This window comes from Manis pentadactyla, chromosome 11, assembly GCF_030020395.1.
Source record: "Manis pentadactyla isolate mManPen7 chromosome 11, mManPen7.hap1, whole genome shotgun sequence".
Taxonomy (NCBI): Eukaryota; Metazoa; Chordata; class Mammalia; order Pholidota; family Manidae; genus Manis; species Manis pentadactyla.
In genome coordinates this window covers 36,965,379-36,988,059 of record NC_080029.1, presented here as the reverse complement: position 1 = coordinate 36,988,059, position 22,681 = coordinate 36,965,379, and the positions used below count along the sequence as shown (strand labels likewise).

At 42.4% G+C, this 22,681-nt stretch overlaps 1 protein-coding gene across 14 annotated transcripts in view; it reads left to right on the top strand.

The window, feature by feature from the left end:
• The window catches only part of SYNE2 (spectrin repeat containing nuclear envelope protein 2), a 319,309-nt gene that overhangs the window by 275,114 nt on the left and 21,514 nt on the right, over positions 1-22,681 (top strand). For all 14 annotated transcript variants that reach the window (XM_036906082.2, XM_036906091.2, XM_057488386.1 and 11 more), the window contains 5 exons: positions 1,098-1,292; positions 3,376-3,501; positions 8,556-8,711; positions 10,738-10,896; positions 11,680-11,846. In XM_036906082.2, coding sequence (XP_036761977.2) covers positions 1,098-1,292; positions 3,376-3,501; positions 8,556-8,711; positions 10,738-10,896; positions 11,680-11,846 — 803 coding nt within the window. The remainder of the gene's footprint in view (positions 1-1,097; positions 1,293-3,375; positions 3,502-8,555; positions 8,712-10,737; positions 10,897-11,679; positions 11,847-22,681) is intronic.

The following is a 22,681-nucleotide window of genomic DNA, read 5'->3' as shown; positions in this document are numbered from 1 at the left end:
TGTGGCCATTTGTGAAAAATGCAGTCTGCCATAACCAATGAGGAGGCCATTTCTATAGGGTTGGACAGTTGTGATGTGTAAGACAAGGGTGATCCCAGTAAAGAAAAAAAGAGGATATGTCTGGAGGCAGAGTTTACAAGACCTGCTACCTGTGAGTGTGGAAGGTAAATAAACATCTAAATCAAGATGACTCTAGGGTTTGGGCTTAAGTATCCCAATGAGTGGTGTGCTGTTGGCCAAGTCAGGGAAGACTGAAGAGGACCAGATCTTTTGACAAGTTTGGAATAGCTCATAGATGTCTGTCGCAGTGGCTTTGTGGGGCAGTACTGCATATTGGGAAGGCAAGTGGAGTGACAGCACATACGTTGGGTGGTACTTCTCTGGTGTCTGCTCTTAAGAGTAATCTGCTTTCCTCTTTGCATTTGGGTTATATCAGGTAGTCTCAGAAACACCGATGTAAGTCAATGCTCTTGATGTTTTTTAATACCAGCTTCCATTTTGGAAAATGCCTACATTAAGTCTCCCTTGAGAAATGTGAAGGTGAAGGAAATCATATTTAAAACAGAAAAAATGATTTAATATTTTTCTCCTGAAACTAAACATGTTTATGTGCCCATAATAAGCTCAAGTGTATTTTATTTTACCTTTCTTAGTCTCCCCTTTTATATTTAACATAAGATACATGTTCTACTTTTATGGGTTAGGAGTGAGCTCACTCTTGTACCAGGATGGTGATGGGTGTTGCTATTAATTTCAGGTCTAATACTCCAATCATTTTCTTAATACTTATACATCTATTAATCTTGTAGGCTTTTCTTCTGTGAAGTATATTTTTCATTCTTTTACACTAAGAATCTTGTCTGCTACCAACTCTTACTATTTTAAGAACACATCCTTTGGTGGTATGCTGTCAACTCCCTGTAGAGCATTAGCCTTTGATGTGAATGAGGGGTGTGTGCATGTGTGTACATTCTAACCTGATTTGTCTAATTTATATCGAATTTAACATTTAAGAAAAGCTCTGAAGGATATACACACAGTCACATATTGATCACATCAGAAGCTTAAGCAAGTCACCTTTTTTTTTTGTTTTTTAGGGTAAAGAAACTCATTTTCAGAGATGGCAGACCACTTACGCATTAACCTTAGAAACTGGGGAAAAGTTACTGAACACAACTAACCTGGAAACTAAAGAGTCAATTGGCAAGAGAATCAGTCAACTTCAGGACAACTGGAAGGACACAAAGCTCCAAGTAGGAGAGATGGTTAAACAGTTCCAGAATGTTGTAGAGGTAAACATACCATTTGCCTTTCCATTTACATTCATAATGTTAAAATGCAGTACATAAAATTTTTGTTTGCTGTGTTAAAATGGGAATGATTTTAGGAAATCACAGTATTATGTTTTCCAAAGAACTTTTGAGTCCTGATCTGTGAATTGTGTCAGTTACTTAATGTCAGGTGATAACACAGCACTGAAAAAGCTCAATATTAAGTATATAAATACTTGAGCTTCTATTTTATATTTACTTCTATGAAATAGAAGACTTACTCATGTTCCAAGGAAGTCCAGTATACAAGCTCGTGTTCCACATGTGGTCTGTCCTTGTGTGTAGTGTATGAAAATAAACACAGTGATAATTCCTCTTCCTGCTACCATCAGAGAATGTACTTTCCCACATAAGCTGATGTTAAGAATTTCCCAGATAACTTAAAATTATATTTTTAAGAACTGAAATGTTTTATTTTCAGTCATTATTAGGAAAATCATTGTTTTGTAATGCTAAAATGTATGAAAGTGTTCTCAAGGATTCTGAGCTGCTTTGGACGTATGGCCCTACACAGTTATGCATTTTGAGTATTTATGTGGGTTTTTATTATTTCTCTCCATATACTGTTGTCTGTTTTTACTTTTTGTTTCTCTGAGCATACCTACTCCTTATAGCCCCATGCTTTTCTCTAATCAGTTGTGTGAGTACCAAAACCAGACCAAGGTTAACAGTGGTGTTTTTCTAAGTAATAAAGAATAAATACATGCTCAGTTAGGGCTTAAACATCTCTGTGAGTAAAGTGTCTGAATTTTATTTGACATTTGGACCCTGTGACATTTGCTAACTCGCACCTGTTTGTTGAGCACTTGGCCATGGTGAAGCATGATGGTTAATGCTTTCTGTTAATGGCATTGTGGGAGAGATGAGGACTCAGAGATTTGTTTCTTCTTCACTTTCTTCTTGGTTGAGTTCCAGTGAGTTGGTGCTCCTAACAGTGGCCTCCCTTTACATGAGGTGTTGCCATAGAGGTGGGCCAACCCAGGTATATTTAGATATCAGTTGTACCAAGGAACAAAACACTGTTTGCTTTATGATTACCTTTGGTAACCTCAGGAGTAGAAACTTACTCTAATGAATCAGTTAGAAACCCTCTGAACTGGAAAACACAGGCACCTATTTGCTAGTACATAAAAGGTTAAAGGACAGTTGGTGGTGTGAAACAGTGGCATTGACCAGGGAAACTGCAGCCTTGGGTGACTGTTGACTAGGCTGCTTCTAACCGACTATCACTAGCCAGTTTTCTCTGAGCTTCAGTTTCCACATTTTAAATGTGATGATAATACTTGCCATGTCCGTAATTATACCGGCCTCAGGAAACAACAAGATGCTGAAGCTGAAAATGTTCACAAACTGTAAAGTGTGAAGCAGAAGGTGGCAGTCAGAGCATATTTTTCCTATGTTTTATCTAAAATAACATCCCAGGTGAGAAATGGAAAGTAAAGCTTGACTGTGAAAGGGTCTCTAAGTCCAAGCTATTTCTCGAAAGGGAAAGAGATTGCAGAGGGATGACATCAGAGAAGAAGGCAGGAAAGGTGGATGAGTGCTTTTGCTTTATGGTGCTGACATAACGTATGCACGCCCAAAACTATGTGCTTAGCCTAATCCTCACAGTAGCCTTCCAAAATTAAAATAGGAATAAGATCAGAAAGATGAGGGATATGGGGAGGAAAGAGGGAAGTTTGGAAGCAAAAGCCAACCATCCCAATGGTTGACACGGACCACACAGAGTGCTGCAGAGGCATCAAGCCATGCCGGTGTCCTGCTCTTCTAGACCAGCTTTGGCTCAAGATGCCTGAGTTTCTGTGTGATGGACAAAAAACATTTAGTCCAGTGATTATGTGGATTAAATGAGTCATTCTGTTTCTACAATTTTTTTTTTTTGCCTTTTTCAACATTAAAGTATCATTAATATATAATCTTATGTTGGTTTCAAATGTATATCACCGTGGTTCAGCAGTCCCTGTGATCAGCTTATATTGTAATTTCTATAATTCATTCTTAAACAGCAAAGTATTTAACCAACCTTAATACCATTTTCAAATAGACCTGGGACCAGTGTGAAAAGAAAATCAAGGAGCTGCGAAGCAGGCTGCAAGTTTTAAAGGCACACAGTAAAGATCCTCTTCCTGAACTTCATGAGGACCTCCATAAAGAGAAGGAACTGATTACGGTATTGAAAGCTGAAGTAGTGTTTAAGATAATCACTTAAGTGTTCTCTGGGAAGTTGGAATGTTTGTTTGCCTTTCTATTTCTGTGTTGAAAGCGAGTTTTCCTGTTCAGTTGGAAAATATTTTTCCTATGTTTTATCTAAAATAACATCCCAGGTTTTAAAGCAATTAGAATCATTGTTTTTTGAGGTCCATTGTGTGAAGATGAGAAAGAAAGACTTTTGTAGAAATTCTTCGTAGGATTTTGGGCATTTTCTCCTTCAGGTCCTCTGTCTGTTTTCCTCTATGATATATGATGTGGCCTCTGAGACTTCATTGGAAGCTGTTCCCTTATGAGATAGATGACCTTGTCTTTGAAATGAGGGTGAAGTATGACTAAAGAATTTATGTTTTAGAAGCTGATGGGTTGGAGTTTTTACTCAAATGTAACCTTTTATTATAAAACCTTTCAAAGCATATTCTGCCTAGTTGATAAACACACTGGCAAAAATTCCATAGTATTTTAGCCTTTGCAAGATGGGGCAAACTTATGGGTCGGAGTGGACCAGTAAAATTCCTGTGCCTCTTCCTTAAATGCAGGCTTGATGTTTAGTAGACATTAAGAGCCTAACGGAATCATTAAAAAAATTTTTTTCTTCCTTCAGTCACTTCAAGAATCAAACTGAAAAAATTAGAAAGAAATAGTGCCAGAAATGAGTGTCCTTATCCCTGCATCTGTTTTCTTCATTGTAAAAATTTCTAACATGCAAAAAATTTCCAACATAACAAACATATGATAAACTCCCATGAAACCATCACCCAGCTGAAAAAAATAAAGCATTGCAAGTACAGTTCAAATGCCCTGAATAACTCTCTCCAGAAAGATCCACACCCGAGTTTGGTGTGTTATCATTCTTCTGTATTTCTTTATAATTTTACTACATGTATATGTAGCTCTCAATGAAGTACAAAAGTATTACTTTTAAATTGTATATAAGCAGTAAGTACCATTATTCCATACTAAAGTCATATTACACTCCTACATTTCCATCTGAAAATTTTCAAATTTTGCTTTTCACGTTTACATCTTTATTCTTGAAGAATTGCTTTTTACATATAGGAGATAGAGACCCAATTTTTGTTTTGCTCACATGGATGCCTCTTGTGTTGGTGCCCATCTCCAAGCTTCCGAGTCTGTGGAATTTGTTGCTTGGCGCTCTACTCCATTGGTCTGGTTCTATCAGCTGTCATGTCAAACTATCTCGAGTGCTGGGCTGGATTAAAGCAGACCTTCATTTTAGGTGTGAGGTGTGCTCAAACCTTGCTTTTTCACATTAGTATGAATGTCTTTCAGAAGTCGTTCGTTGAAAAGTCTTGATAAGAGTTTTAATGGAATAGTGTCGAATTTACAGATTAATTTGGGAAAAATTAACATCTTTATGATACCAAGTACTCCCATTCCTGAATATGGCATGTTTCTCCTTTTAGTCATGTTAAGTAATGTTTTACAATTTTCTTTATGTAGTATTGTACTTATGTTAGATTTATTTCTTGCCATGTTATTTTTGAAGCTATTGAAAATACTGCCTTTTTCTAATTATACTTTCTGTTTATCACTGGTATCTGTAAATGCAACTCATATTTGATTGATAGGATATTCAGCCATCTTACTTAAACTCTTGTTGATGCCAATAATGTATCTATATCATCTCTTGGATGTCTGTGTAGACAATCACCATCTGTGAAAAATGACATTTTTTGTTTCTTTTAATTTTATACTTTTTCTCCCGTTCTTTCTACAATGGTTGGTACCTCTAGAATAATGCTGATTAGAAGCATTAATAGCTGGCTCCTTCGTGTCATTCCCAATTTTAAAGAAGATGCTTCTGACATTTTTTTTTGTTTCTTTTAATTTTATACTTTTTCTCCCGTTCTTTCTACAATGGTTGGTACCTCTAGAATAATGCTGATTAGAAGCATTAATAGCTGGCTCCTTCGTGTCATTCCCAATTTTAAAGAAGATGCTTCTGACATTTTACCATTAAGCTTGATATTTGCTGGTACTGGTTACTACTAGCAGGTTAAGAAGGTTCCTATCTATTCTTAATTTTACAAGTTTCAATCACCTCTACATTTTTAGATTTTGATCTAGACCAGTAACAAGCGAGAGGATTGGGATTCACTTTCTCGTTTGGCAGAATTTCCTTCCATAAAGTCTAGAAGCAAGTGCAGAATGGAAACCGTAAACTCACAAGGCAGAATCTTTCCCAAGTATCATGCTCAGTTCCCAGCGGTTTCCTTTCTACATCCACAGCCCCAGTATTCTGTCAGTGGGAAGAATCGGGAAGAGCCATCAAGAGCATTGAGTTCACTGATCCCACAACCGTACTCCACAAGGACCCGAGTAACCTGAACCTGTGCAGAACAGTGTTTAGCATCCCAGAATCACTTCGGGGAAATACCCTAACCACTTGACCCATCCCAGCTTCACTTTCCTCCTCAGAAAATTACACTCCCATTACAGCCACATTGACATGTGGAATAATTTGTACATATTTGTGTGTGTGTGTGTAGCTTCTTTATATATTTTAATATAAACACTAACTTTTCACTATTATGAAAATTGATATAGTGGACTTCTGTGTTCATAAAACTTGTTGAACAACTGAGCCCTTGGGGCAGGACTTTATTTTTAAAATAATGTTTTTAACAAGTAATGTCATCACATGGTTCCAAATTCAGAAGGGTGCAAAAAGTAGACATGAAAATTTTTTCTCTATCAGTTCCTCCCCACAGAAGCAATCAGTGTTAACAATTTCTTGTATATTCTCCTAGAGATCATATGCAAGTCAGTACTTATCTAGTGTGTGTATATATGTATATATGTGCGTGTTGTGTATGTAATTGATTTTTTGGTGCTCTTTTTACCCAGAGAGAGTGTAGAGAAATGGGACCTGACAGTCCCACTGGTCACTGAGCCTGCAGGCAAAAGTTTTAGTGCTGCTGTGCAATGTGAGAGTCCAGCAAGGCCCACGCAGCACACCACTTTATGTGGTCAACGTTAAGGTTTATGTCTTGTGTTATATGAACCATTGAAATTTTATAGAATGTTGCAATGTACACAGTTTGGTTAAACTAAGAAAGAGAAGTTTATCTGACATGTTCTCCTTTATAATTATTTTGGTAGCAAAATCTGGAGTATTTTAAAGACATGATATTTAAAATGTTTCTGCCAGTAGTGGTCATCAGCTGTAATGTTTGATTCCTTGCTTTTTTTTCACTTAATTTTAATGAAGATATTAAAGCTCTTGAGACACTGCCCAGTTGCTCTCCTTTCAGTCAGACGTTTCTGTAGCTGAGGACTTGCTGTAACAGCATCATGAGAGGCACCGGGCCATGGGTTGGGCCAGGATGGAGCTGGCAGTCCAGACTCCTGCAGACACACAAGGGTCCCACTACTTGCGTGTGTGTGTGTGTATATAACTAAGCATGGTGAGTGTTAGAGGCAGAGCAAAGAGGGCTACAAGATCATTACAGTTTTCTGATAACTCAGAGAAGGCTCTTCTGAGGAATTCTTTGTGTCTGAGATCTGAACGTGTAAGTAGGAATTAACTAAATATATTTGCAGAAGCATCAGGGTAAAGGAGTAGGTAGCATGTCAGGCTAATAATTAAAGAAATACAACTCATATATATATATATACACAATATATATGTAACTGAACACCAAGATGTGTGTGAAGAAAGATATAGTCATTCCTTTGAGGACACAATTTGGCACTATCTGTTAAGAATCATAAAAATGTCTGTATTCAAAAGTTCTACCACACCTGAGGAAACCAAGCATCCAAACCAAATAGATTTAAACTTGGCTGTGGATGATTTAATCATGCTTCCCTACTGTGCAGGCCTCTGAGCCAGCCCCTAGAGCAGGGCTGTGGGCGGGCTGAGCCTGCTGCAGGTGTGGGGAGGCGCTGCATGAAGCGCCCTGGGTCCCTCCGGCTTCAAGGCGGTGAGTGAGTGGTGCACCCCCACTTACGAGGTGCCCCCTTTGTGTTACATAGCTATTAGAAGTGTGCCACTGCAGAACCTTCCCTCATCCACTTTACTAGGATCATTTGGCTAAACTAGGTAACGAGAATTTAGGATAATGATTTCTCTTCAGCTAAAGATATTTCTTGATCTCCATGGGGCCTTCAAAAATAATTCTCCAGGCCATTTTATTAAATTCTTGTCAGCAAGTCATGAAATCATGCCATTCTAAATGCTTTTAGAACTCTGCAAGTGAATCAAAATTAACACATTTGTTGCCCCCCACCCCCAGACTTACACTCAGGTATGAATGGACACGCCAGAAAAGTGCCAAAAAGCATGAAGAATTGTGAGCATGATAAAAATCCAAAGGACTGTTAAGTGTTTTGCCTGTTTCCTTTTATCTCCTTGTTGTGAAAGTAATTTTATTAAGTCCAAAAATTCAGAAAGTTAAAATTTGACAAATACTTCATTTTTTAAAATAAAGGTTTCTGTGGCCAGAGGAAATACTCCGCTAACCAATTTCTCCCAGTTAGTTAACTAGGGAACAATTTATTTTTTCTTCCATTATACTCATTCTTTTTGAAACTTAGCCAAAATAATTCTCTTTAAACAGAAGCTGTTGTTACACGATTGTCACAGTAGCAACAGTGCGTCTTTTAGGTTTTTCTTTAATGGGAAAACACACTTTATACAAAATTTCTGTAACATAGTTTCAGAATTAAAAGTGTGTATGTAGGGGTGTATGAGATTGTTGCCAGATTCCAAAAATACTCTTCAAATAAAGGTAAAGACCTATATGACTTCAAGATAGGGTTAATGAATCTGAATTACCTGAGGAGATGAAAATTAAAGTAGAAGAGTTTTCTTTTGAGAGGAAGAGGAGAGGAAGTGGCCGGGGCTGCTGGCCTGGGCTGCTGCTCATTCAGAAGGTCCCGCCCCTTCCCTGGTCTCCCCTCCCCCAAGTCCAATCAAAGGATTAGCCTACAGGTTTGAAAACAGCAGCTTGAGTTGAAGGGTTTTTCCCTTCTTGTGTTTAAATGCAGGAACTAGAGAAATCTTTGGCCACCTGGACTCAGAACTTGGAAGAACTTCACACTATGAAGAGCGACTTAACCCAGCACATTCTTGTGGAGGACGTGATGGTTTTGAAGGAGCAAATAGAGCATTTGCACAGACAATGGGAGGACCTCTGCTTAAGGGTAAGTCAGTGAACTGCAGGGCACGACTGTTCTGGAATTTATTGAATGTCTCTGAAGGCCAGGCAGAGGAGAAAGGAGCTTAATTTGATTGAGCCGGAGGCCCTTTTCAGTTAGAGCCCAGGCCGGCCGCTGTTCCTTTAGAAGGCAGCAACATGGTGTAACAGATTTGACCCTTTGTTTCCCCAGCGCTCAGTGCTGCAACTCTGCACACTTCTAATGAGCTTTTTTTAAACTCACCTTAAGCAGGGGTACAATTGTGCAGTTACAGGCAGCTGTGTGCATTTGGCTCTCTGTCCTGTATAGATGACAAGTAGCAGTCAGTAAATTAGAATCAACACTTCAGCGAAGAGGTCTGGCCTTGGAGCGGTATCCTTTGCAATAATATTTCTCTGGCCCAACAAACAGGAGTCATACTGAGGTGCCTGGCACCGGGGCACTTTATCTGAGATTTCTGCATTCACATGCAATCTGATGTTTCTTTCAAGTACCTGATTTTTAAAACTCTCTAAAAGGAATTACCAACTGCCATACTCAGCAGATCACTTCTACTTACTAAACATTGGATGGTGGTTCAGGTATGCGTTTGTGACAGGATCAGGCTGGAATTAAAGGATTCAAATAGATCTTTGTTGTAAGAACATAAAATCGCAAGAAAAATAATTTCCTTAGTCTCATTTTTTATGAATTAAGAGATGTAAAAGTTGAAATTCAGACACTTTGGAGTGCATTTTACTCAAGTGAAAAGATTTTGCCTTCTTGATTTTAGTATTTAGTATTCACAATGCACTCTAATTTTAAATCTCTTCCTAGAATTTTTATGCATATTTTATATAAGAAAAAATTTAGGATATGGGAAAAGTCCTAAAAGTTAAGGTAGAAGCAAAGACTGGGGCCCGGATGTTCTTAATTGTTACCATTATGAGCCAACCAGAATGATGTGCAAAATGTTCTGACTTTAAGCTAAGATAAATAGATGCCCTGAGGAATGGAAACATAAAACTTGTGGGGGTTTTTTTGTTCTTTGGTGTTTTTTTTTAGGGATAGTTCTTTGAGCCTTCTTAAAATAGTTGGCTGGATAGACATGCAAGCCTCACTTTAAAGAGCAGAGGTTCTGTACACAGCTGGAAAATCTCTGGGAGTATAACCTTGGTTTCCCAGGCTGTAAAGTGAGGTGTTAATACCTTACCCAAAGAACTCTTAGCTACCTCTTTTAACTCTAGGATTCTAAGGATTTTTAAGACCTGGGAATACTTTGAAATACCTGGGAAAGGCTGAACCCTGTAGGGAGGCAGACCCTTTGCTGCTGTCAGGGTAGGGGTATTTATACATAATGGAGCCTTGGGGAGCTGGGGGTCAGCCTGCATCTACAGACTAGTATTTTGTTCCATTTCTATGGTTTTTATCCAGAGTCAGAGTGCACAGTGGAAGGTGGATTACATGAGTGATGTGCATTTTTTATTTTATTCTGCTTTATTTTTGAAATACCACTAAAACATTTAAATAACTTTAATTTTCATGCTTTATTTGCATTACAAATGTTAGATTTATATTGTGATCTAGATTAAAGGTTTTTAATTAAATAGGCAAGATGTTGGCCTTAAGTGCTTGGTCATTTTTAAAAAGGGAAAGCGTTCGGGTCTTAAAGTTAGAAATTAGCATGTAGCAAGCAGTCAGTGTAAATTGAAATAAGAAACTTGGGTGATGCTGACTGTATTCATCTAACTTTTCCTGTCCTAATTTTTACTATAATCTGATAATAATAGGTAGGCATTGGATAAGACTGAGTCCTTCTGGTCAGTTCCATTTCAGATACGCTCTTTATTTGGTTGCTCTTGGGACATTTCATCAAAGGTATAAGAAACTTTTGTGGATACTAAACCCTAGGTATCAGAGGCAAAAACATAGTGTTTTGAGTCTATAGGACCACTGAGAAAAATGAATGAAATCCGTAGTCCCTTCGGAAGGGGGAGGGAAGGGAAATGCTTTCCTTCCTGGATTTACTGAGGTGCCAAATTTTCATTTCCAGGTGGCCATACGCAAGCAGGAGATTGAAGACAGACTCAATTCATGGATTGTGTTCAATGAAAAAAATAAAGAGTTGTGTGCATGGCTGGTGCAGATGGAAAACAAAGTCCTACAGACGGCAGATGTCAGCATTGAAGAAATGATTGAAAAGTTACAGAAGGTTAGCGGGAGTACCCACATGGTTACAGTTGGACCACCTTGGAGTTCTCACCCTCCTCATTCTTGGGCTCAGAGTGGTGGAGTGTTTTAGATATGTTTTTGAAATTTGAAGGGACTTTCTGAACTATTTCTATTCCTTCTCAGAGAAAAGCTTGTAAGTGAGGATTCCAGAGAGCTGGGAAGTGTGGGGCTGTTCACGTGGCATGGTGAGGTGTACTAAGGGGAGTCGCTTCCCCTCAGGAGGTCTGGCCGGAGGAGGGGCTCGCATCTCCATAAGCATCCATTCACACCCCAAGCAAGTTAGGGCTTTCGTGGTCCTTACTGTTAAGGAGCTCCCCCGCCAAAGGAAGGAGGCCCACAGCAGTGGAGCTGATGATTTTGAAATGGTCACTGATCCCCACCAGGAAAGGTAGAGAGAGAGTGCTTCTAGTCACCCAGAATGCCACAGAGGTCAACCTTAGAAAGTCTTGCTGGCATTAGGCTAATTTAATTATACCCAGTTGTCCTCAGGGACCAAGTAGGTTAGATTCAGAGAAATCTTGTGGTGGGGGGAACCAGGGCTCTCGAATTGAGAAAGTAACTGCCACGTTGCCACCTTACATATTAAACACGTGCCAGGTGGACGAGTTTGACTTCCTAGCTGCTCACTGAAGAGTTGTGTTGACAGGTATGAGAAGTTTTTAATTTTTATTTCGAATTCCAAGAGTCAACTGTGTGTGTGTGGCAGGTGAAGAAATGAAGTTTCAGTAGAAATTGAGGCTTTGTGTTTCGGTGCCTTTGACAGGACTGCATGGAAGAAATAAACTTGTTTAGTGAAAACAAGTTACAGCTAAAGCAAATGGGTGACCAGTTGATCAAGGCCAGCATTAAAACGAGAGCAGCTGAGATAGATGACAAGCTCAACAAAATTAATGACCGCTGGCAGCACCTTTTTGATGTCATTGGCTCAAGGTAAGACATGGCCTGAAAATGACTCGGACTTCCTAGGTACAGTGGTTATTTCACAGATCTAGAAACCGAGCCCAGTTTTCCTATAAACTTACCAGTAAAGGCTGAGTTTGGTAAAAATGAATGGAAATTCTTACTTCAGCATTTTAGGAAGATCATATTTTAGGGGCCTCCTGTCCTGAGGTGTGGCCTCAAATAAATCTAAGCTACATGCCCTGGGGCAACCTTATCAGAAATAGCACTGATAATTTTATCTCCCTTCACAAAATGATGTATCACCTGCAGCTTTTAGATGTATTCTGTCTTCTAATTCTGTCTCCAAAGACAGACCCCCAACCAAAATGTTTCTGATTGCAAAGAACAGTCACTTGGCTTGGGGACAGCTTGTTAGCTGTGCGTTCCAGCCACCAAGAGAGCCTCTCGCATAGCAGTGTGCTCAGGTGTTCTGAATACACATGTAATGGTAATGTGGACTATACAGGAGAACATGTAAGGTAAATGAAGAATCGGGAAGTAATGACAATAAGGTACCCTTAATAATTTGGCGTTTCCTTTACCTAATTGTTTACTGTAAACCATATGTGAACCTGATTGAGTCAGAAAGGCAGCAGGCTAAGTGCATGAAAATTACAGATGGAAGTAAGATGAGTCAATTACATTAATGGGAGTGGACATCCGAGCAGCTGTAAAAGCCAAGTGGTTTGAAGGCTCAGATCTCATCTTTCTGGAGTGGGGGTGGGGATTAGGAAGAGCCTTACAGAAGAGTGGTATTCCCAGATGGTTCTGAGTGAGGGGCTGGGACTTCTGAGTGTTACTGGTGGCAGAGAGAGACGTATGTTACTAGCAAACAGGTCCAGGGGTAGAGTAGGATGGAAGTCACCAGGAAATGACGAGAAGCTCCATTGGCTCAAGTATAGGAGATGCAGCTGGCAGGTAGGTTGGGGCTAAGTCTCAGAAGACCTTAAATCTCAATGGAAGACTTAGTGTCCTAAGTAAGGTCTGAGTCATTCATGTTTTTTTAGCAAGGGAGGGTCTGCTGAAGACAAATATTAGGGTTATGTGGGGGGTAGCATAGGCTTGACTGAATTCAACTTCTCTTTACTGGCACTTGAAAAAAATCCTTTGGAAATCCATGGCAGAAACCCAAGTAAACATTTAGAGCACAGGTGTTTGAGCCAGTCTTGACTTTACCAGTTACTGTGGAAACTTGAGCAGATATTTAACCTTCCTAAGCCTCAGTTTCTAAATCTGCAGAATGTGTGTAACAGCACTGCGTAAATCAGAGGCCGCCGCGAGGATGAGTGATGTGAGTCTCATATTTGGCATGGGACCAGCATGTAGGAGCTAGCATTTACTGAGTGGTTATTATTGTCTTTCCCTAAGAACTGTCTAAAACTAACTAGCATGTTTGTTGCATGAAAGAGGATTTCTTCGGTTCCATCTAATACTGGGAGGTCTTTCCTCCATGAGACCAGTGTCTTTTACTGTCACTATCTGCACTTAGAACAGTGCTTCAGATACTTGTTGAAATCAATGGACGTTCCACTGCATAAAAATAAGGTCATTTCTGGTGGGTAAATTTTGTCTAGTATGTCTTTGTTGACCTTTTCTTTATATCCTAAGTCTTCTTGGGCACCTGGCACAAATCAAGGGTGTGATGACATAATACCTGTTCATGGATCATTCAGGAGCAAGATCTAGATGACACTTCCTGAGTGACAGTCCAGTCCATTCTTAATCATTCATGCTTTGGTTATATTACCTCAGAATTCACTAGATTGTTTCTTGCCCTCCCTCCTTTCTGGCTGCCTGGTCTTCAGCCAATTCCACAGTGAGAGAGAGAGAAGAGAGCAGGTGAAATTTCATTGGTCAGAATAAGGAATTGAAATAATAGCTATCTTGGCTGCCAGCTATATTCTTAACAGTGTACTTTTCACGTATGATTTCACTGAACCTTCATTGTAACTGTAAAACATACATACTATCATCTCATTTTACAGAAGATCAAACTGAGGCACTGAAGTTAAGTAACTTGCCCACAGCTACACAGCGAGTTAGGCAACAGGATTTCAGATCAGGCTGTGGTGTTGCCTGCTACCCCCAACCCTACTAGTTTGGAATGAGTAGAACATATTAAAAGCCTGATCCCTTCAAAACTGAAGGACTTGGAAGGGAGGACTTTACCTGAAGCAAGAACCAGGTGAGACAGATGACTGAGTCTAAGAAAGTCCAAGTTGAGTTTACCCTTCAAGAAGATCTGTGGGTTCGAACAACAAGCCCAGATGTGCCACAAAGCAGCCTCACAGAGTCAGCATCTTGTCTGTGATATATTGGGCATTGTACAAAGGCATCATCATGGGGTGTGGCGGGTGGGCAGCACAAGCTGCAGAACTTAGATTTGAACAGTGCCGACCAACCTGACCTCATCCTGCAGGACATGCTGTTGGCCTTCTTGGCCCACAGAGCTCTGGACGCCATTTAACCTCTGCCCTACGCACAGTATCGTGCTGCTTCACTCCCGTGGCAGGGGACAGCTCTTGTAAAATGATAGGTCAGATTTGGTGCCTACATAGGTACCCAGTCGCATGACCTCAAGATTTTAACAACAAGCCTTTAACTTCAAAGTTTGGAATGGTGTTCAAAAGTCTAAGACCTCAATAAGTCAGGTTTAATTCACTGGGGATGAGTGGGGGGTGGGGTGGATTCATTCTCAGCAAAATAGAGGTAAATTTCAGAACAGTTGGTAGGACATCAAGGACAAGGTTACTAAAAACACATAGATTTCTGAGCATTTCAGATAGCAGACTCCATTGGCCAGGGTAGAAACCCATGTTATTTATTTTGTAAGTGCCAGGCTCCTCTTAGGTATTATTTCATCTCATTCTTGGAACAACCGTGCAAGGTCAGTGTCCTCCAGTTTACGGAGAGGGCAAAGGCAGCTCAGCGAGGGCAAATAACTGACCCAAGGGCAGGGGCGATTCTGTGCAGGGTGGGGATGCAGCCAAGGTCCATCTGTCCCACGGCAGCGTACACTGAAAGAGCCCTTGGCTCTCTTGAGACCTGGCTTTTAAAAGTAGCTCATCAGAATTTTTCTAAAACCTAGAACTGTAGAATTTACTATTTACTCCAGAGTGGTGGTTCTCACACTGAAATACACATCAAAGTCCCCAGAGGGCTCACGAAAGCTTGGATTGCTGGACCCCACAACAGGGCTTCTGATTCCATTGGTCTGGACGGGGCCAAGAATGTGCATTTCTAACAAGTGGCCAGGATTTGCCGATGGCGCCGGGCTGGGGAACAGAGCTAGAGTGAGCAGCGGGCTGAAGTGACATGTGCCGCACCAAGAGTCAGAAATCCTGGACCTGCCGCTTACTGTGCTCGAGTCCCTGGATTAAAAAGCACCACACCTGCACACACGCTGTTAGCCTCTGGTGTGGTGCAGTGTCACACTGTGGTGAGGGAGGAGAGGAGGAGGGGTTTTAGACCCAAGCTAACTTGCAGAGACTTCTTCAGCTTCTGTAAAATCCCTAAAGCAAAGAACCTGAAGGCTCCATCTCCTGAAATAACCAAATACTCCAAGGTCGTGGTGGGTGGGGAAGCCTGAGTCAGGCTTGATGCTGATTTCCTCACAGAAGGTTCTATAGGCCCTGTGGCGGGGCATCAAACTTCACAGAACTGGTTCTCACTTTGGAATGGCTGCAGAGCTATTAGCAGTCCTCATGGGCCCCTGGGCAGCAGCTTAATGTTGGTGACATCTAAACTCTTACAAAACATGCTGTTTGTGCCATTGGCAGAGAGCCCATTGGAAGCACTGGTCTGTGGGTAGTTGTGGTGAATGGCATGATTTTCCTAGAACCCAGTCTGATTTGGTGATAAATACTAATTATATACCTCTATGCTTATTTGAAGAGTTAAACTTTTTTTGTGTGTGTGGTTGTAGCTACTAGTTCCTCCTCTTCCCCATGTTTTCTTAGGTACCTATCTTTGAAAACTGACCCAGCAAAGCCTGAATGCAGGAGAGACTGAATTACAGAAGTGGCTTTGCAGAACTAGCGGGATGTGCAGTGCTGTGTTCTGGAGGAAGCTTGGTCTTCTGTTAGTTAGAACTCGCAGGCACAGGGTGTGTTGGGTAACGGACACACAGATGCAGACCTCAGCACAGAGCAGAGCTCTGACAAGGGGAGCGGCCGTCCTCCCCTCGGTGGGACTCGTGCCACAGAGAACCCTCAGCCCGACACAGCTCACTTAGGTCTACCCTTGATTTCATATGAGTAGTTGAACTCCTTAAAAGTCCACCTACTTTGTTAACCAGAACCCTTTGCATAGCATTAATCAAGGCTTCAGGTGTGTCCTAGGGAGCAGGAGCCCTGTGGCCACAGGTCAGTCTGTGTCTTTAGTGAGTCTCTCTTGCTGGTTGTGCATCTCAGTGGAGCCTCTTCAGAGACATGGGGAAAGAGGCAGGAGTAGGGCAGCCTCTTTTTAAAGACTCTATAGCAGCATGTGTGAATGATGAGGTCAAAGCGTTCCGTCCCTAACGCAGGTGAGTCTCCTAGGCGGAAAGGCATACCCCAGAATGTTTACATTGCTTGTCGGTGGGGTTTGGCATCATTGGTGACTTGAATTCTCATTTTGCTTATCCGAATTTCTAAATGTTCATTATGAAAAAAGGGGGCTTTTTTGTTGTTAAGGAAAGATGTCATGAATGCTGCTATTTTTCTCTTTAATTCCTCTTTGATGGTAGCACCATTAACAAACTAGGAATCCTTAAGCCAGTGTTATGAAAGAGAGACTCAGACATACTACCTTCTGATCCCTTCCTATTTAGACTAGATAGTTCCTCTTGCTTCAGAAGGATCAAGTCCACAGAAAGAAACCTTTTAACTAAGTATATTTGTGACACTAAGTGTAACTTCACATATCACTTTTAACTAAGTGTAAATTCACATTTAGGTATAATTCCACTACCAAAGTGAAAAGCCCACCTGCTTTTTCATAGTGGCAATTAAAATATTGTCATTAAAACTCAGTAGGTATTACCATGGCAACTGTGTGTTAAAATTGTTTTCCCATCTCCTGCAGAATGAGGAGGGAGATGTGTGCCTTTTTAAAGTGATAACATTTTTCACTTGCTCTCCTTTTATCTGCATTCTCCTCAAGGTTATTTTGGAAGGCTAAACAATGCTGCTAGTCATAAAGCTGACTTGCTCTGGCCTGATCAGTGGGCCTGGATGGATTTAGAGATTTTAGCACAGGGAGAGTCAGATGTGAGGTCAACCTCCCCCACTTTTTTCCTTCCTATCAGCCTGATCATTCCACCTCTGCAGCAGGTGTCTGCTGCTCCTGGCCCTGTAGAAATGCCTTCCTGAGGGTCGAGAAACTTCCCCAAGTAGACAGCAGCTATCAGTGGGTCAGGGAGTAACCAGCAGCCTGGTGTCTAGCATCAGGCAGTCCAGTGTACTAAGTCTCGGGTCATGTTAGCAGGTCCCATGCATGCAGGCACAAGGTAGATGCTGCATTTGGGGAGAACTGTTCCCATATCGGCACTCCTAATTTCACTGGTCTAAAATGTACTTGCTGTGTTTCAAGGTGGAAATAAAATAATGAATAACTGTTGGGCTCTATGGGCCCATAAAAAATTATCAATTTCACTGATTTCATTGTGAGTCTTAAAATAAGGCTGGGAATGAGCCTAAAAGTGTGTAGACACAGACTAAGGGTGATGTGAACAGCCGCTCAGGATCCGCTGGAGAAACCAAGGTCAGGGTGGGGAGCTGTCATGGTCAGCGTGGTAGACCTTGGGAGGAGCAAGCTTGGAAAACTGCACAATTTCTTCCCTTGAAAGCCTTATTCATTTTTACTACAAGATAGGCTCTAATGCCAAAAACAAAAACAAACAGAACAGGAATGAACTAAATGAACTCTGTCTCTTCTAAGCACAGGACTAAAAAGGCAGGGCAAAAAAGGCAGGGCAGAAAACCTTGCTGGGGAAACTACTTCAGGAGGGGCGGGGGAGGCGTTCCTGTTGGATTCAGGGGCTTCAGGTTTCAAGGCACCATTTCGTTTAAACCCGATACAAAGGAATTTAATTTGAGGATGACAGAAGTCCTCTTTTTTGTGCCCCAAATCTAAATGTTTCTTCCCTGGGCTTATAGCACTTCATAAATAACCCATAGCCAAGATAGCACGGTGACTTCCTTCCCCCAGCGTTACAATCCTGTAGCGTCAGAACAAAGACTGTGTGTGAGTGTGTGAAAAGAGCTGGAGATATTTTGTTTATTGGAAGGGAGAAGACTGAGATTAAATATTGCAGTTAGCAGAGAAGCAGGTCTCTTCCTTTCCTGTGGGCACTGCTTTGTGCCCACGGAGCCTGTGGGAGGGTGCGCGGCCCGGCCCGTGCAAGATGCAGAACTGGGAATGAGGCCGGCGGGGGAGGGGCTGCCTTGGCCAGGGAGGTGGAGGTGCAGCCGGGAACTTGGAGCTTTCGCTGAACATAAGGAATGGTTTTTTCTCATCAACAGTAAGTGCCGTTTCAGTCATCGGCCCTGCATATGGCCAGCGGGTGGCTGCTGTCGCCGTGTGTCTTGCTGTCTTGCTCTCTCATTCATTTCGGTTACAATAGAAATCACCGATGAGATGGTGGCTGGGGAGTGTGTGCGCGCGGCCATCGGGGGCTGGGCCCTTTCCCGGTGTCAGCCTGCGTGTGGTGTCTGCAGTTAGCCTTTGACAAGCAGGGGAGTGAGTGATTATGCTGTGTATGTGGAAAATGGAAGTCCTCTGGCAACATAAATGCTTCAAAGAGGCGATTAGTTCAAATGTCTTGTAATGTCTGCATCCCAAAATCAGGGCTTCAAGATAGTGGAGTAATTGATTATCTTACTGTCTGAGGTTTAGTCATGTAGAAAGATGCAATTGTATAGGATTTGAACAGTGTTTTTAGCAACTGATAGCTGCCCACAGGGTTGGGTATCTGTTTCAGCACAAATTCAGAACTTCCACCATCTCAGTTTTCCTTAGTATTTTTTAAGTTATGTTGTCCACATTGGCATAGGAATATTTTAGTCTATGTCTTTATAATTTAACTGTAGACCCTTGAGCATATAGCGAATAAGACTGAAATGTATATTCCATATACTTGAGTTTAATGGTAAAAGCCTCCTTCACACATTGTTATGGTTTAGGCTTGATACATAGACTGATACTAACCTGGCTTGATTTTGTTTGTCGGGGAGAGAAAGCAGCGTTCCTAAGTATTTGGATCCATTGCTAGTAAGATAAAAGAAAAACTTAATTCACCTTGATTATTTTCTGCTTTTCTATTCAGAATCCCTGCAAAAGGTCAATTTGTTAGCTACTCAGGTTAAATTTTGCTTGGTTTCTTCTAAAAATGTTTTCACTTTATGCAGGTCTTCCAGTCTACACAGGTGAAAAACCTCCCCTTTGCACCTAAAAACTTTGTTTTTCCAATTTTCAGAACTGAAATTCAACTCAGGAAACTATGCTAATATTTTCTGGGGAAATCAGGTTTGTTGAAATATAGATGTGAGCAGTGTTAGACAAGTGCACCGGGGCCAGCCTGGGCCAGGGCGGAGGTGGCGAGCCGTGGGAGCAAACGGCCTTGCTGGCGGATGTGGTGTGGTGTGGTGGTGGCTTCCCTGGGCCAGCAGTCTGGCCTCTGAATGGGCTCCCTTATTTTCCGGTATTAACACAAGATTTAAGGTTTTCCAAGAGCGGTATTAATGAGGCCTAACATAGAGGTCAGTTGCCTGAGTTGGCAAATGACATACTTCCTGACCTGGGAAAGGTGGTCATTAGACTACAAAGAATAGAAAGAATAGAGTATGGAATATTCTATGCAGAAAGATACAAACTCAACAGTTCACCGCATGGTTTCTGGAGTAAATTGTAGCATGGTTACCCGAGGAACAGCGCTTACTTCATCGCGGCACGTGTTTGGATGTTATGCCTGCGGTCAGAGGTTGGGACCCAGTGGGTTAAATCCTGAATGGGTGAATGTTCTGTAGCCTTGGCAGCTTTCTTTGTTGTTGTTCCTCCCACCTTCCCTTCCTCTTAATTTGCCCTCAGTATGCATGGGATTTGTGTGCTCGTTCGTCACCCTTTCACCTGCCCAACATGGAATAAGGTCAGGAGCACATGAGCTCTGTGTGGCGGCAGATTGCTTTGTGGCACCACAGCCTGGAGCTGATCTGATCTTTACTTCTCTCCTTAGTATATTTTATGGCCACCTCTTTGAAAAAGACAAATTTGAAGGTAAGAGCCACATCACTTACTCATTCAAAAGATATTTTTTGAGCACTTCCTATATCATATTATGTCTAAGTTAGATCTGAATTTGGTGATGAGCTCTTCATGCACAAGACCTATTTCTCAGATATCTCTGAGTCCTGAGGATCTGCATAGGACCCAAGACAGCACATAGTTAAGTTTAGTGGAAGGAAATCATAGAGGGGCAGACGTGGACACCCAAAACTTCGCAGCACTTGGTGGGCAGGCTCCTACTTCCCAGTGTATCCTGGAGCCATGAGTGAAGACTTGTGATCATGACCCCTTGACAGCAACACAAACCATCCTGTACCTAATGTTAGCTAATGTGTCAGTGTGTGCATGCTAGCATATGCAGGTTTATATGAGATGCCAAGAGGAAAGTGCTTAAGAACAGCATCTCTATAGACAAGGCTGCTGCGATTGGAATCCTGCCTCTGCCATTTAACAACCACGTGACTGGGGCAAGTTATTTCATCTTTTTGCGGCAGTTAGCTCATCTGTCAAATGGGCATACTAGTAGCGTGGATCCCATAGCATTGTTTTGAGGATTAAGTGAGGTGCTCACTGTAAAGTACAACAGGCCTGGCACATGTAGGTGTCATGTGTTCTGTAGGTGTCCCATTTTAGTAATAAAGCTTTGTGAATTATAACGTATACCCACTGTTGAAGTGTAAAAGAAAAGGATAACAGTAGAAAGTCCGATATTTTATTCCCACACCCCACTGGTTTGTCCATTGTGGACAGCTCTGGCCTGGAGTACCATTGTCCTGGGGAAGCCAAGTAGGTTATTCATCGCCCCCCTTCAAGCTCATTCCCTCTGCTATTGCATACTCACCTGGGATTAACAGGATTCAAGATCAGTGGGTCTTAGTATTTTTGCACCTAGGTTATTTATTTAAGTCCCTTCATTTAAAAAATTGTGTTCTAGCCCTCTTCTTTTTAAATAAAGAGGCTCTTTGGGTTAGAGTCAGGTCAGGTGCAGGAGGAGGGAGCAGATGGAGAGGGCAGAGAGGCGGGAGAGCGTGAGCTCCAATCCCCACCTGTGAGAAGCTCTTGGGGCCAGGCTACTTGTCCAGCCAGAGCCTTCCAGGCGTATAGCCCCTTGGAAACTTCATGGAAGATGTCTTGTCCCATGGGGCCCAGGGTTCTCAGCTGCTCTGGCACTATCTAGAGTGTTCTTTCTGGACCCTGGGCTGTTGAGAGATAAGACACTGGGGTGAGGAGGGTGTGTCTCTAACATCATGGGAACAAAGGAGGATCTGGGTTACAGCTGCATCCAGGCCCGGCTCTGGATTCTGTTACATCTGTAGCAAATCATCTTGTGGTATTTGCAGTGAGAAGCTAATTTGGAAGGTGTACATACCCCCTCAGAAATCATCATGACCATAGTTTGTGGTCTCCTTAAATAACAGCGTGTAGTGGAAGTGCTCATACACATTTATTCATGCAAGAAATGTTTGTCAGTACCTCCTGTGCCCCAGGCGGTGGGGCGGATGCTGCCCCCGCAGAGGGAGCAAGCCCCGTGCAGCCTGGGGGGCGTGGGCTCTGTTGTGGACACACAGCAAATGAGGGCTGCGGAAGCAACAGGGCGAGGGGTCCCCGGTGCTGCGGGAGCATGTGGGTGAGGTCTCCTGTGTCTCAGCAGTGGCGGAAGCTCTGGGAAGCAGAAAGGGGACCTCTCTGCTGAGTACAGGCTTGGAGGCAGAGAGCCCACTGAGGCTTGAGGGCTGGGAAAGGACTGTCAGGGTGGGGTGAGGGCTGTGGAAGGGTTTGAGTGGGGTTGGATCAGATTGGCCATCTAGAATGTACATTTGGCTACAGACCCGAAGGTGGGTTGGAGGGCCGGGGATGGTATGGTGGGAAGCTGTTCACAGGCAGCCAAGGAAGTGGGGGGTGCCGTGTGCTTCTGTGCCCCAGGCTCTTCCAGTGCCATGGAAGGAGTTCTGATGGCATCTCCTATTGTGAGTATTACTGTGTGGAACTTTCCCTTGTAGCCAAACTTCAAGTCTCTGTGATTCACTAGAATTCCCACAGATCACCAGAACAAGCCCTCACTCACTCTACTCTAGGACTTTGATGAAAACAGTTCATAGAGGCATTTTTTTGCAGGGTCTGTCTGAAGCTGGTTTCCCCTCAGCCGCTGTGTCCTTTCCCCCGACAGTTGTGTGATGTGCATGTGAGCTCACAGACACGGACGCCACGGCTGTTAGATGGGCTGCCCTCGGAGTCGGGTGGATCAGTGGGGCAGATGGATTTAGAACTGCTTGTGCTTTGCACCCGCTCCCTCTGTGGCAGACACAGCTGCCCCATAATGGCTGGTTCTTTGTGAAGGCACCCTCCGCCCCTCAGACTGGGCGTGGTGGGGTTTGGTACGCATTCTATGCTTGCTCAGGAGGAGGGCCCATGAGAGGCATCCGGGCCAGACAGCTCCGAGTGAATGAGGCTTGTAATGATTGACTTCACCCCTCAGGGAGGCCCTGGCTGCTGCTGTCCTGGGCTTGCCCAAGGCAGACACTGGACAGAAGCCAACTATGGTTATTTTAATCTCAAGAGAA